The sequence below is a fragment of the Anolis sagrei genome, chromosome 3, assembly GCF_037176765.1.
Source record: "Anolis sagrei isolate rAnoSag1 chromosome 3, rAnoSag1.mat, whole genome shotgun sequence".
Classification (NCBI taxonomy): Eukaryota; Metazoa; Chordata; class Lepidosauria; order Squamata; family Dactyloidae; genus Anolis; species Anolis sagrei.
Genome location: NC_090023.1, coordinates 92,817,969 through 92,830,496, shown reverse-complemented (window position 1 = coordinate 92,830,496; position 12,528 = coordinate 92,817,969). Strand labels below are relative to the sequence as shown.

Below are 12,528 nucleotides of genomic sequence, written 5' to 3'. Positions count from 1 at the left end.
AATAGATCCAACCTTTTCTGAACATGGATAACCTGACCTCACTTGTTCATTTAATACTAGTTGCTTGTTTAGATTGCTGCAGTGCACTCTAAGCAAGACCATTCTTGAAGCCAACAAAGAAGAAGCTGCAGTTAATGCAATACGAAGCAACCGATGGAATGCATGTAATACCAGCTTTAATAGCCACTGTAGGGATGTAATATAATAATAATAATAATAATAATAATAATAATAATAATAATAACAACAACAACTTTATTTATATACCGCCCTATCTCCCCAAGGGGACTCACGGCGGTTTCCAACATATAAGGCAAAACATTCAATTGCCAAAAAGGATAACCATACAGACAAATTAAAATATACTTTCTGTCTGAATTCAATACATTATTTAAAGCTCTATATATACACTTGCCAAGAGACTGACATCTACTTTCCTCCTTTCAGTCCAAATAACGAGAGAAACAGGGAAAAAGGAGATGGCCTTCTTTGTTGGATCATGGATGTGAAATGCAAAATTATAGCTTCAGTATCTAAGGATGCTTGCTTGAACCAATAAAAGTACATGGTTTTATATTTTGCAGATTACCTTAAAATGTTTTATATATTTTAAATTTTTTGCACCTGCTTTTTACCATTTTTTCTTCAAATGATGCCTTTTAAAGTACTTTTCTAAAAAGCTGCAACAATGTATCTAAAAGGAAGAACAGGAGGAGAAAAAAGATGGATATTTTTGATAAGTATTTAACACCACTGAAACTACAATGAACTAGCTATTTATTTAAAACTTTGAAGCTAGCAATTTTATATGTATCAAGCTTGAACTCACATAGACATTATTGTTACTATTTTCCTCACTGTTACTATCATTCACATTGTATCACTTTAAAAGGCCTTTAAAAATGAAGTGACTGATCTGCTAAACTAAGGCTACCTCTCCAGATGTTGTTAAACTACAGTCCCAGGAGATAATACCACAAATGGTAATGAATAATGGGTCTTGCAGTACAACATTGAGCGGAGCACATGTTCCCCATCACTACAGTAAATACTGTCAGTAAAAAAATACATTACAACTTGCCTTCATCAGCACCAAATGTTCCCTGGAAAATATACTTCTAACATAAATTTATGCTAATGGAAAAGAGAATAGGGTTATATGATGATGGAATTACAACTGCTCTTCCTATGGGGGCAGTATCACAATTATGTCTTGCTTATTTAAGGGTAGTTTACTCAGTTTAGAATCTCTTCTCCTTCTTAGGTGATGCTATCAGAGGCCAAACATATTTTAGACATGGCATCTTGAAAGGATAAGAGGACTACAAAATCCCTTAAATCTTTACAGCACTATAAATGGCTCTGATTCATAATGTGGCTATTTCATGACCTCTAGAAGAGCCCTAAAACAATGTTAGTAGATGCTGTGTTTTCTCAAATAAAGCTTGCTTTTACTGTTTTTGCTTGGACCTCAATTGTTCTAGCTTCACCTTTTTTCACAAGTCAAATAGCCTTAAGCTCCGACAGTACCAAAGTTCACATAACTCAGATGCAAGGTATGTGTGATTTTATGTAAGGAGGGCCCTGCCAAGTCAGGCAGAGGGCTATCCTTTTGTCCACAGTGGTTAGCATAATATTTCCTAAAGGATCACAAGAAAACAAGTGAAATAACAGCCATATGCTCTGGTAAAGTTTTGTTTGTGGAATTCTGGAATCTTCAATCCTAGGTAGGAAGGGAAGCATGCAAGGGCAAAACTGTGTGATGGTGAATGTCAGAAATAGGCCCCAGGATTATCTCAAGTAAGGTATTCACACATGTAACACCTCTCAGCCGCACATGGGATACATATGACTCATTTTCCTAACATCCCTTATATTTCCAATCATTTTTAAGCTGATAGCCACCCTTCTCCTATACACAGCCTGAATTCATGTTCATGCTTGCTATAGGCATTTTTCATTCCCAAAGCTGGGAGGTTGCTACTGGTTTTTTAAACAATTGTTGGTGGTGGATTTGGGACTATATAGGCATTTTTTGTGCATCTGTTCAACTCTTTTAAGGGCTGCCCAAGATTGACCTGGAGTTATTACTAACTACCCCTTCCTCAACCTGGACCTACCCATGAACATGCAGAAAGTAACCAGTTCTCTTTGAGCAACCTTTTGATTCACTTATTGCACAACTAGCTGTCCCCTGCCATGCATTGCTGTGGTCCAGTCTGTGTATATGTGTTTTGTGTGTATATATCTGTGTGTATATATTTCTGTATATGTGTATGTATGTGTGTTTGCATATATATGTGTCTGTTTTTGTGCATACATTAGTGTATTTTTATTTTTTTATTTTTAAAGTCTCTTCTGCTGTGTTTTTCAGTGTTTTTAGGAGTGATGGTTACTTGTTGGCCTAATAGGTATATTGTGTCCAAATTTGGTGTCAATTCATCCAGTGGTTTTTGAGTTATGTTAATCCCACAAACAAACATTACATTTTTATTTATATAGATATGTATCTAGGGGCCCTTCCACATAGGCATATAACCCAGAACATCAAGGTGGAAAATCCCACAATATCTGCTGTAAACTGGGATATCTGAGTCCACATAGCCATATATTCCAGTTCAAAGCAGATAATGTGGAATTTTATTCAGATCTGTAGAAGGGAGCTTAATGTTAAGATCTGAAGAAACAGAATAATCATGGCCAGAACATTGATGTCAAATAAACTGGGAAAGTGTGTAGCTAAAATAAAAATGGTGACAGACAAATAACTTTAAATCATCAATAGAAATTACTAAAAACAAGCCCTCTGTGGTTTGCTTTTTAGCATTTCAACAAAATTGCCACTTTCCTTAGAAGTCTGAGGGTCCATCCTTACCTTTGGGAATAGTTATCTGACATCCTAGGTCACAGTCCTGCTGCAACTGATAAAAAGCCACTTCCTGTAGGCGGGCACGCTCCAATTCTGAAAGACTTTGGACAGGAACAGATTTGAGTCGAACACTGCGCCCCGACATACTATTCCAAGTGAAGTCACCCTGCAGAAAACAAAACAGGAAAATATGAAGAAGCAAATAAAGCTCAGATGTTAAGTGAAAACACCATTCCATCACTTCACAATTAAAATTATTACTCTTTCTAATTTTGTATTTATTTGTTTTAATGTACCCAGCCTTAATTTTTATTTTTGATTCCACAGTCAGAGATGGGTAATACCTTCATTTTCCACTGGGTGAAGCAGTTACCCATACAACGATTTCAGAAAGATGCTTCATATAAATCTACTCATTCCATTTCTAATTCCACATCAGATGTGCAAAAGCATCTCTTCTCACATTAGCACTGCAAATTATTATAAGTGAACTGAAGAACATGTATTTGTACCATGTTCATGTATTTCAATTATTTGTATAACTTCATGGGCCAAGGGAGATTTTAGGAAACTTTACCAGGCCAATTACATTTGACGCAGGTCACCAAGATTATTTTAATATTGAGATAAATGTTTTAATGTTTATGTATGCATATAATGAATTCTTGTTCTGGCATCGATGCAAGGTATGTGTGATTGCTGTAAATATGCTTTGCTCCGCCCTGAGTCCCCTTAGGGGTGATAAGGGCAAAATATAAATGTTATAAATAAATAAATAAATAAATAAATAAATAAATAAACAAACAGGATTATTACTTTATATACCATAACAAATTTCTTAGCATTATCAATATACAGTTGGCCATCGGTACCCACTCCAGTCACTTCTGAAAAACCAAGGATCATGTGATTTGTTGTGCTCATAAATGAGTAAAGGGTAGCGAATGGATTTTTTGGTCGTGTCAGGAGCGACCTAAGAAACTGCAAGTCGCTTCTGGTGTGAGAGAATTGGCCGTCTGCAAGGACGTTGCCAAGGGGATGCCCAGATGATTTGATGTTTTATCATCCTTGTGGGAGGCCTCCCTCATGTCCCTGCATGAGGAGCTAGAGTTGATAGAGGGAGCTCATCCGCCTCTCCCCGGATTCGAACCTGCGACCTGTCGGTCTTCAGTCCTGCCGGCACAGTGGTTTAACCCACTGCACCACCGGGGGCTCCTTAGCGCATGGATGATCATCATAAATACAACAAGCACCTAATTTGCAGTAGATTCCAGATTCAAGGAATCTCTAGAATAGACAAGGAAATTCCTTCATGAAACTTTTGAGAGCCATAATCAATCAAATGTGACAATACAGAGCTATAAAGATCAAAGATCTGCTTCTGCTTCCATATTTTCTGCATGAATAAGAATAAACTTTGTACTTATGAATTCTCTCCAGTATAGCCCTTCTAAAATGGTCAAAACTGTGCTTTGTGTAAATCATAGTTTCTTTTCCTATTTGGGCAAACCACAGCTAAAACTCATCAAAGTTTTTTCTCCATTTGGGACAAAATAACAAACTTTAACAGAGAACCTTTATTCGTCATGGCCTTGTTGGGTGAGAGGGAAACATGGTATTCACTGATGCAACAGTAAATACTGGTTTGGGATTACACTTAAACCAGGCAAATGAGTTCAGACATTACATCAAAGCATGATTTGAATTCTCAAAAATAAATAAGCAAACCATAGTTTAGAAGTGCATGCCTGTGTTAATATTATTTTACCGAGCCAGAAATCTAATGTTCACAGGTAACAGAGGTTGGAATGTACTAGTAGATACAGCACAAGACTTGCACAAAATCACTGTAAAGTTTGTGAAACCACCTTAAAAAATCATCTCTGACTCCTTGAAATGATACATTAATAACAGAGGAAAGATTAACTACATGCATCACTTTACATTTGTGGTTTTGACTTTTATGGATTTGATTATTCACAGATTTAACTAAATTATTCTACGAATCTCTGGGCCCTCCAGTGTGATTCCTCCATTCATCCTGGAAGACCTTAAGATTTCTAGAGAGAACATTTGTCTAGGAATCCCTTGGTCCTCCAGTGTGATTTTATGACTAGCATCCAGTAGAAGTCAACCACAGAGTCATGTCAAGTTATATCATATTCAATTATATCATTTCCATTTCCAATTATATTATTTCTATGTATTATGACTAAAACATTAATGGATAAGCATAAACCTCTATATAGGAGTGTGCAAAGGGGAAAAAAGGCGTGCAAATGTTCAGCCTTCCCCACCTGTTCTGCACAGCAAACACACATGTGCTAACCTTGCACTAGTTCTCAGAGTCTCTTGCAGGCCACTTTAACATTATTGGGACAATGTCAGTGAAGACTGTATCTGTCAAAACATTTTTAGAAAATGATATTTATGAACACCAGAATCTCCTAATCTACCTCAGATGACCAAGAAATGTTTACTGTCAGCTATCTGCTTTATTTAAAAACTAAAATGCATTTAAAATCCACACCAGAGCAAATTAAAACTTCAGACTCTTCATAAAAAGGGCATAACCTAGTGGAATTTGATTTGCAAAAAACCTTGCATACTCCATTTCTCTTGTTCTTGAAAAAAGAACAAGGGGAAATGACATTTGTAGATCTTCCCACCTTCGCGGAGCACATCTTTCCTTTGATGACAAAAAACAGAGATGAGAAAACATGGGAAGCTGACAGTCCCACAGAACAAACAGAGGGGAACAAAGGGATTCCTGTAGTATAGAAACAGATTTATTTATTTTAGCATGAGCTTTTATGGATTAAAAACCATTTCCAGACACATATTGACATAGTACAATATTTAAGCTTCAGGTATAATGCAGTTATATCACTGAAGGAGTGGAATCGAAGTGAAATATAATACAAAAAGGAAGACTGTCACATGGCTAGAAGCCAGAAGCAAGAGCACTCTGTACAAAGATCTCCTACAAGATCTTCTATGCTGCCAATTATCTCCAAAGTATGAAAGCAAGAAAAATGGCATAATGGATATAACTATGTCAGATGAAACCTGTTTCCTTCTAGCTCTCCTTCCCACTTACCTAAGAATGTAAGGCCCCAAGTTTAGTCCCTGGCATCTCAAATTAGAAGAGAAGAACAACGTGATGCAAGATACCTTCCTAAAATCTTTGAAAACAATAGCTAATACTGGGAATCTTATTCAACCTGAGAACCTCATCTGTCTCTAGGGGCACTTGTTGGGGTATATGGTGATGGTGGACAACAATACAGGCAGTCCCCAAGTTATAAACATCGAACTTGTAAATGACTCATAGTTATGACCGGGGGTGAGACAAAAGTGACAAAAGAGTTATCATGGGGAAAGGGTGTCTCCACTGAAACTTTATCACCAATCCTTGTTTCCACAACAAGCCAATTTTTTTAAACCCAATCATCATGGGAACAGAAAGTGAGGACAAATCTTCTGAACAGGGACATAGAAAGCAAAGCAAATGTCACAGGAGTGTTAACTCTTCCCTATGCTATCCAAAAAATTGTATCTGTTCTGACTTACATACACATTCAACATAAGAACCTACATAACCTATCTTGTTCATAACTTGGGAACTGAATATTCACCTTTACCTTCCCCCTCTTTCATTCTCAGTCTTCATTTCTCCTTTATTCTCCCTTTTTTTCTTCTCATCCCCACACAATTTTCAACAATTTGTCTCAAAATTTGTCTATAAATGAACAGGATATTTTTTTCTAAACCTAATCACAAAACTAGGTTTCCTACACATAGGCTTAGGGAGGCCATGGAGAAGGTGCAAAGGTCACATGAGCAGGGGTACTAGGTAGGCAATCCATATTTAGACATGTCTGACATCTTCTGTTCCATAATGTTATTGAAAACATAATTCTAAATTGAGTTGCTGTAAATTTTTTGGGGTGTACAGGCTGAATGTTTTTCTTTATTTACTGTTATGATTTTAGAGTTTTTTAACACTGACAGACAGACTTTGTTCATTTTCATGGTTTCTTCCTTTCTGTTGAATTGTCCACATGCTAGTGGATTTCAATGGTTTCTCTGTGTAGTCTGACATTGTAGTTATTTGAGTGGACCACACTTTCTGTGTTTTCAAGTAATATGGTGTGTCCAGGTTGGTTCATCAGGTGCTCTGCTATGGTTGACTTATCTGGTCTGCAGTGTCTTTCATGTTCCTTGATTCATGTTTGGGCGCTGTGTTTCAAATTCAGGGGAACTCCAGACAAGAAACAATCATTGACAGCTAATCATCTCTAAACAAAAGATTCCCCCAGGAAGTAAGAAGCCACACCCTGAAAATTTCTAGGCCATTAAATGCTAATCAAGGTGGCCAATTGAAACATTCACACCTACTTCCAACAGACAAGAGTTCTTTCTCCCACCCTGGACTTTCCACAGATATATAAACCCAATTTCCCTAGTTTCCAACACACCTCACAACCCCTGAGGATGCCTGCCATAGATGTAAGTGAAATGGCAGGAAAGAATGCTTCTGAGACATGGCCATACAGCCCAAAAAACTTACAGCAACCCAGTGATTCCGGCCATGAAAGCCTTCAACATTACATAATTCTAAATCTTTTATTTATGGTCAGCAACCAGTATGAAATCCTACCTTACAATCATTGAGCCACATCAGTATAGTGTTTACATTAGGTTAGGATATAAATTAAAAATTACCACTATTAAAGATACTTATAAGACCCTACTCTGATTATAGATTTTGAAAAAATAACCCAGTCCTTAAACTATATGTTAAAAACATCTTATTCCATTCTATCTGACTGCTGAATGTCACTTTTTATTTTTACACATTGATGCACAGAAGCAGGCCATTAATCACAGAATTCTCAGGTCGCTGCCTATTAACATATATTCCAATATATTTTAAACATTTGAGCCGGTCAGGCCTACAAACACATTTCCTTATGGGGCTTTTCATAGGTAGGACATCTAAAAAGCATATACTCTAGGGCAGGGGTCCTCAAACTAAGGCCCGGGGGCCAGATGCGGCCCTCCAAGGTCATTTATCCGGCCCTTGCTCAGGATCAACCTAAGTATGAAACTACTTGAAAGCACACAATAACAACAACAATCCTATCTCATCAGCCAAAAGCAGGCCCACACTTTCCATTGAAATACTAATAAGTTTATATTTGATAAAATTGTTCTTAATTTTAATTATTGTATTGTTTTTAAATGTTTTTGCACTATAAATAAGATATGTGCAGTGTGCATAGGAATTCATTCGTATTTTTTTCGAATTATAATCTGGCCCGCCAACAGTTTGAGGGACTGTGACCTGGCCCTCTGTTTAAAACGTTTGTGGACCCCTGCTCTAGGAAATCTATTTCAGAAAGTGGGAAGGGATACAGCTTCCTTTCAAGTAGAATTTTCTTATATTTGCCATCTGACATCTTGGAGAAAAAAGAGTTACATCTAGCCAGAGTGAATGATCTTCTCAGGATGCTGTTATCAATGAAGTAAAAATAAGATGATGTAATTACTTGCCATATTAAATGTTCTGGTGCTAGAAATTTAAGTGAGTTCATCAGTTCTATCTGACTTTGTATATCAAAACTTTTCTAACTAGTGCATGGGACCTATCATCTCCCATAGCTAGATGAGACTGAGTGGAAAGGGCCATCAGTTATAGGGCTCTTAAGACTACCCCGAGCCAGCTGAACTGGAAGTTTTCATGAAAAACAAGGGGGAGAAAGCCATGTGGATTATGGTAACATCTTGACCATTTTTGATAGATTTAAGATCCTGATTTCAAATCTGACTCATTAATTAGAAACATTATTGAGGACCTATATAAGCAGTCTTAGAAACTTTTGTGAGTTCTGAAAAATATACGAATTTGGCTTTGTCTATAGTTATATATTTATAAAGCTTCCTATGCAAATTTAAATATTTTAGTATTTTGATCAAAGCATCAATGAAAATTCATCTGTGTAGATATTGAAGATGCTTTCTTACTTTCTATAAAAATGCAGTGAATAGTTATAGTAGCAGCTACATGCTCCCAATTCTTGCTCTGGTATTATCAATGTGTACAAAGGAAGTAAGAATAGGGCTATATAGCCCTCTTTAAAAGAACATGTTTGCTTCTAAATAAGGTTTATAATACTTAGAAGATAAAATTATAAACATACAGCTAGCTCCAAATGTATCAGTTACACAATGACTCTCTTATATACGAATTCAATATCTGTAATATGCTTCTGGCCCAAGTATAGTCAAAAAGTTGTGTCCACTATTCACAGTTTAAGGTATCCACAGGGATCTTGGACTTTATTCCTTGGAGATATGCAGGTCGTACTGTCCTTCCCAAAATTTATATGCTGCAGTTTATGTCATCATTAAATCAATATGAATGCATTACTAATGAGGAGTGTCTTTTATTCCCATGGCAGGGCTCTGATCCTCACTGTAGGAAGTGGTTTGTTAGTGATTAGTACAAATCAAGCAGCTATTATTAATTCTTGGGAACTCCCAAAATTCAAATGGTCAAGATGCTGTCCTTTAGTTTCATTCTTTGTTTTACACATCACATTTATATTGGACAGAGAGAAGGAAAAAATAGCCCAAAAAATTCCCCACTGTTATGAAAAACAGAAACAATTGCTAGAGTTACAAGATACTTTTAGACTGAGACAGGAGATGACCAGTCTTATTTTGGGACTGCTATATTTGCAGCAAGTTGTCTAATTTGAAGATTTAGATCAGAAATGGTAGATGGAGGTGACTATCTTTGGAAAATGGTCTTGGAATTCCTAACACCCCACCCCTACACAGTTGAGGTAATTAAATATTCAACCTTAGATATATTAAACATTGTGTTGAGATATATCTTCATTTTTATATGGTATTATTTTTTCTTTATGCATGAAACTATGGAGCAGCCTGAGGGCATATGTTACTTAAAATTCAGCAAAGGGTTTGACTTGACCATGGTGGATTATTTTTGAAAAATTGTGGTAATAATTAATCTTAGTCTCCCTGGAGATTAAGACCTTCTGGGGAGGCCCTGCTCTCAGTCCTGCCACCGTCACAGGCATGATTAGCGGGGTTGAGAGACAGGGCCTTCTCAGTGATCGCCCCCTGGCTATGGAACTCCCTCCCTGGCAGAGCTGTAGCCAGGGGGGGCGCTAGGGGTTCACCCCCCCCCCCATTTTTCAGGTTAAAAAACCTGGTTTACTCATTAATTGTAACTGGTTAAACAAATCCCCATGCAAAATCAATGGAAAGCAAAAATTAAATAAGTCTCTCCAGAACTGCAAGCACGATCTCAAGCAAAATCTGACAATGTGTTCACAGTAATTACTTGCAGCAATAGCTGGTATAGTGGAAGCAACGAAGTTGGCCCACCCACAACTGGTAGGCAAAGCCTAAGGCATGGGAGGGATTTGAAGCCCCCCATGAAGGAGACCAGAAAATTGTTTTAATTAAGTCTATATAAAATATAGAATGAACTATACTATTTAAACTATTTTGTGTTTTGGAACTACTTTTCATGATTCACTGAAATCTTTTTTCTGGCTACGGTCCTGCTACCTGGTGAGATTAGATCAGCCCCCTTCCGCCTGTCCTCCAGAAAGATGGTAAAAACCTGGCTGTGGGACCAAGCCTTTGGGATAGTGCAATAAAGCAACATTTGGAAACCCTACCCTGCTGACCCGATCTGGTATGGCTGATTTGAGATGGTTTTAAAAAAATGATTTTAAAGTGGATATAACTGATTTTAGTGTTTGTGTATATTTCTAGTTTATTTAGGTTCTGGCATTGAATATTTTCCATATATATGTTGTGCTCTGCCCTGAGTCTCCTCTGGGTTGAGAAGGGCGGAGTATAAATCCTTTAAATAAATAAATAATACTCAAGAACCAATGTAGTGCAATGGTTTGGGAATTGAACTATGACTCTAGAGGCTAGGGTTCAAATCCCTGTTAAGCCATTGTACCCACAGGGTGTTCTTGGGTAAGCCACACTCTCTCAGCCTCAAAGAAAACCCTGTGATATATTTTCCTTAGAATTGCCAAAGGTGGGAAAGAACTGGAAGGCACACACCAACAACAACGACTACTACTACAACCAAAAACACCCAGCCATAAAACTGAGTGGATTAAACCTTTCATCAAGCTATGCAACATATCTACTTTCAGAGCTACCCCACATTAATTTACAAAGATAATTGAAACCTAGCAAAAACTTGAAAGGATTTTCAAATAAACCATGTGGTTAGTCATATAATTGACTTTAATTACACATCACTTATGCTGGTGAAGGTCTTTTGCCCCTTTCCAGCATATTAGCAGCACATGCAAAATCACAGAAACAGACAAAATAAAGATATTTGAGAACGTTCTGCTTGTTGACTTTTAATTTACTAAGTGACAGGTAGAACTATTTCTCTTTCTAAGCAAGAAATATGGTCTGTACAGAGAAACATTACTAGTGCAATGAAAAATTAAAGCAGAGTCATCTATTCTTTTTAAGCATTACTACAGCACTGTTGCAGACTTAAACAACAATTTTCTTACCCATTAAACACATCTGATTTTCCATGGATGTTCTTTGTTGATTTGATAAAGCCAAGAATGAAGATGTTTAATCCAGTTTAAAACTCTTGCAGGAAAGAGAGGCTGAGATACGTTTTCCCTGGAGCCACCTAACACAGTTGTCTTAGAAACAGGCTGTACTCCTACAATTCCTTTAGCTGCCAAAGATATTTACTATCATAAATCATAAAAGTCAAAAAGAAATGAAGATGAATCATTATCTAGATTCTCAAGTTAGCTCTACAAACTTATTCTTTCCAACTGTTATGTTAAGTGTACATAGGAGAAAAAAAAATAGATAAAGCACAATCTGTTAAGTTGCTGTTTATCTGTAGAAGATTGTTTTGAACCAATATAAGAACTAAATATCTCGTCTTCCTTCCAGAGAAATTTTTCTTCTGTGCTGCAGAACTGTGCTGTAACTGTGCAAAGTTTCCTTATTAGGAACACTCAAAAGAATGCTGCACACATCTGGTAAAATCCATTTGAATCTGGTAAAGATATCTGATCTCTCTCTCTCTCTCGCTCACTCCTTCCTCTCACCCATTCTCATACAAGGCTATCAGTCCTTTATTTTTAAACTTTTCCTGCAGTTTCTCTAACCCTAAGAAATTGCACCACCATCGACAATATGCTTAAAAACAGAAGTTACACATATGTTAACTAAATGTTGCATAAAAACAACAAAGCTGTCTTTCAAAAGAAGAAACCCCACACAATTAACTTCATAACAATTTACCTACAATAGTACCACCAAAATGGGATATATGAACCAATTCATGCACAACTAATTTAGGAGGAAATATAAAAGGTCAATTCAAGATTAAAATTGTATTATTCACTACTCCCTATAGCTTGGGAATTCGGCATTTGTTGCATTAATATGGGACATAAAATCAAGAATTAACATTTGTATGTGTTCAAACAGTTTGAGATAGGTTTGAGGGATATTTTAGGGATGATAGTGATAGTCCTTGGTTGTTAAGTTTTAAGGCTGTAAAAATGGCCACAAGATCTCTACAGACAGGGTGGTGCAGGAAGACCTTA

At 36.8% G+C, this 12,528-nt stretch overlaps 1 protein-coding gene across 4 annotated transcripts in view; it reads right to left on the bottom strand.

Moving 5' to 3' along the window:
* The window catches only part of ARHGAP6 (Rho GTPase activating protein 6), a 239,808-nt gene that overhangs the window by 51,296 nt on the left and 175,984 nt on the right, over window positions 1–12,528 (bottom strand). For 3 of the 4 annotated variants that reach the window (XM_060769948.2, XM_060769946.2, XM_060769947.2), the window contains exon 2: window positions 2,876–3,035. In XM_060769948.2, coding sequence (XP_060625931.2) covers window positions 2,876–3,035 — 160 coding nt within the window. Of the gene's footprint in view, window positions 1–2,875; window positions 3,036–11,463; window positions 11,898–12,528 lie in introns of those variants that run through there. The other variant, XM_067466807.1, reaches the window with a different exon arrangement.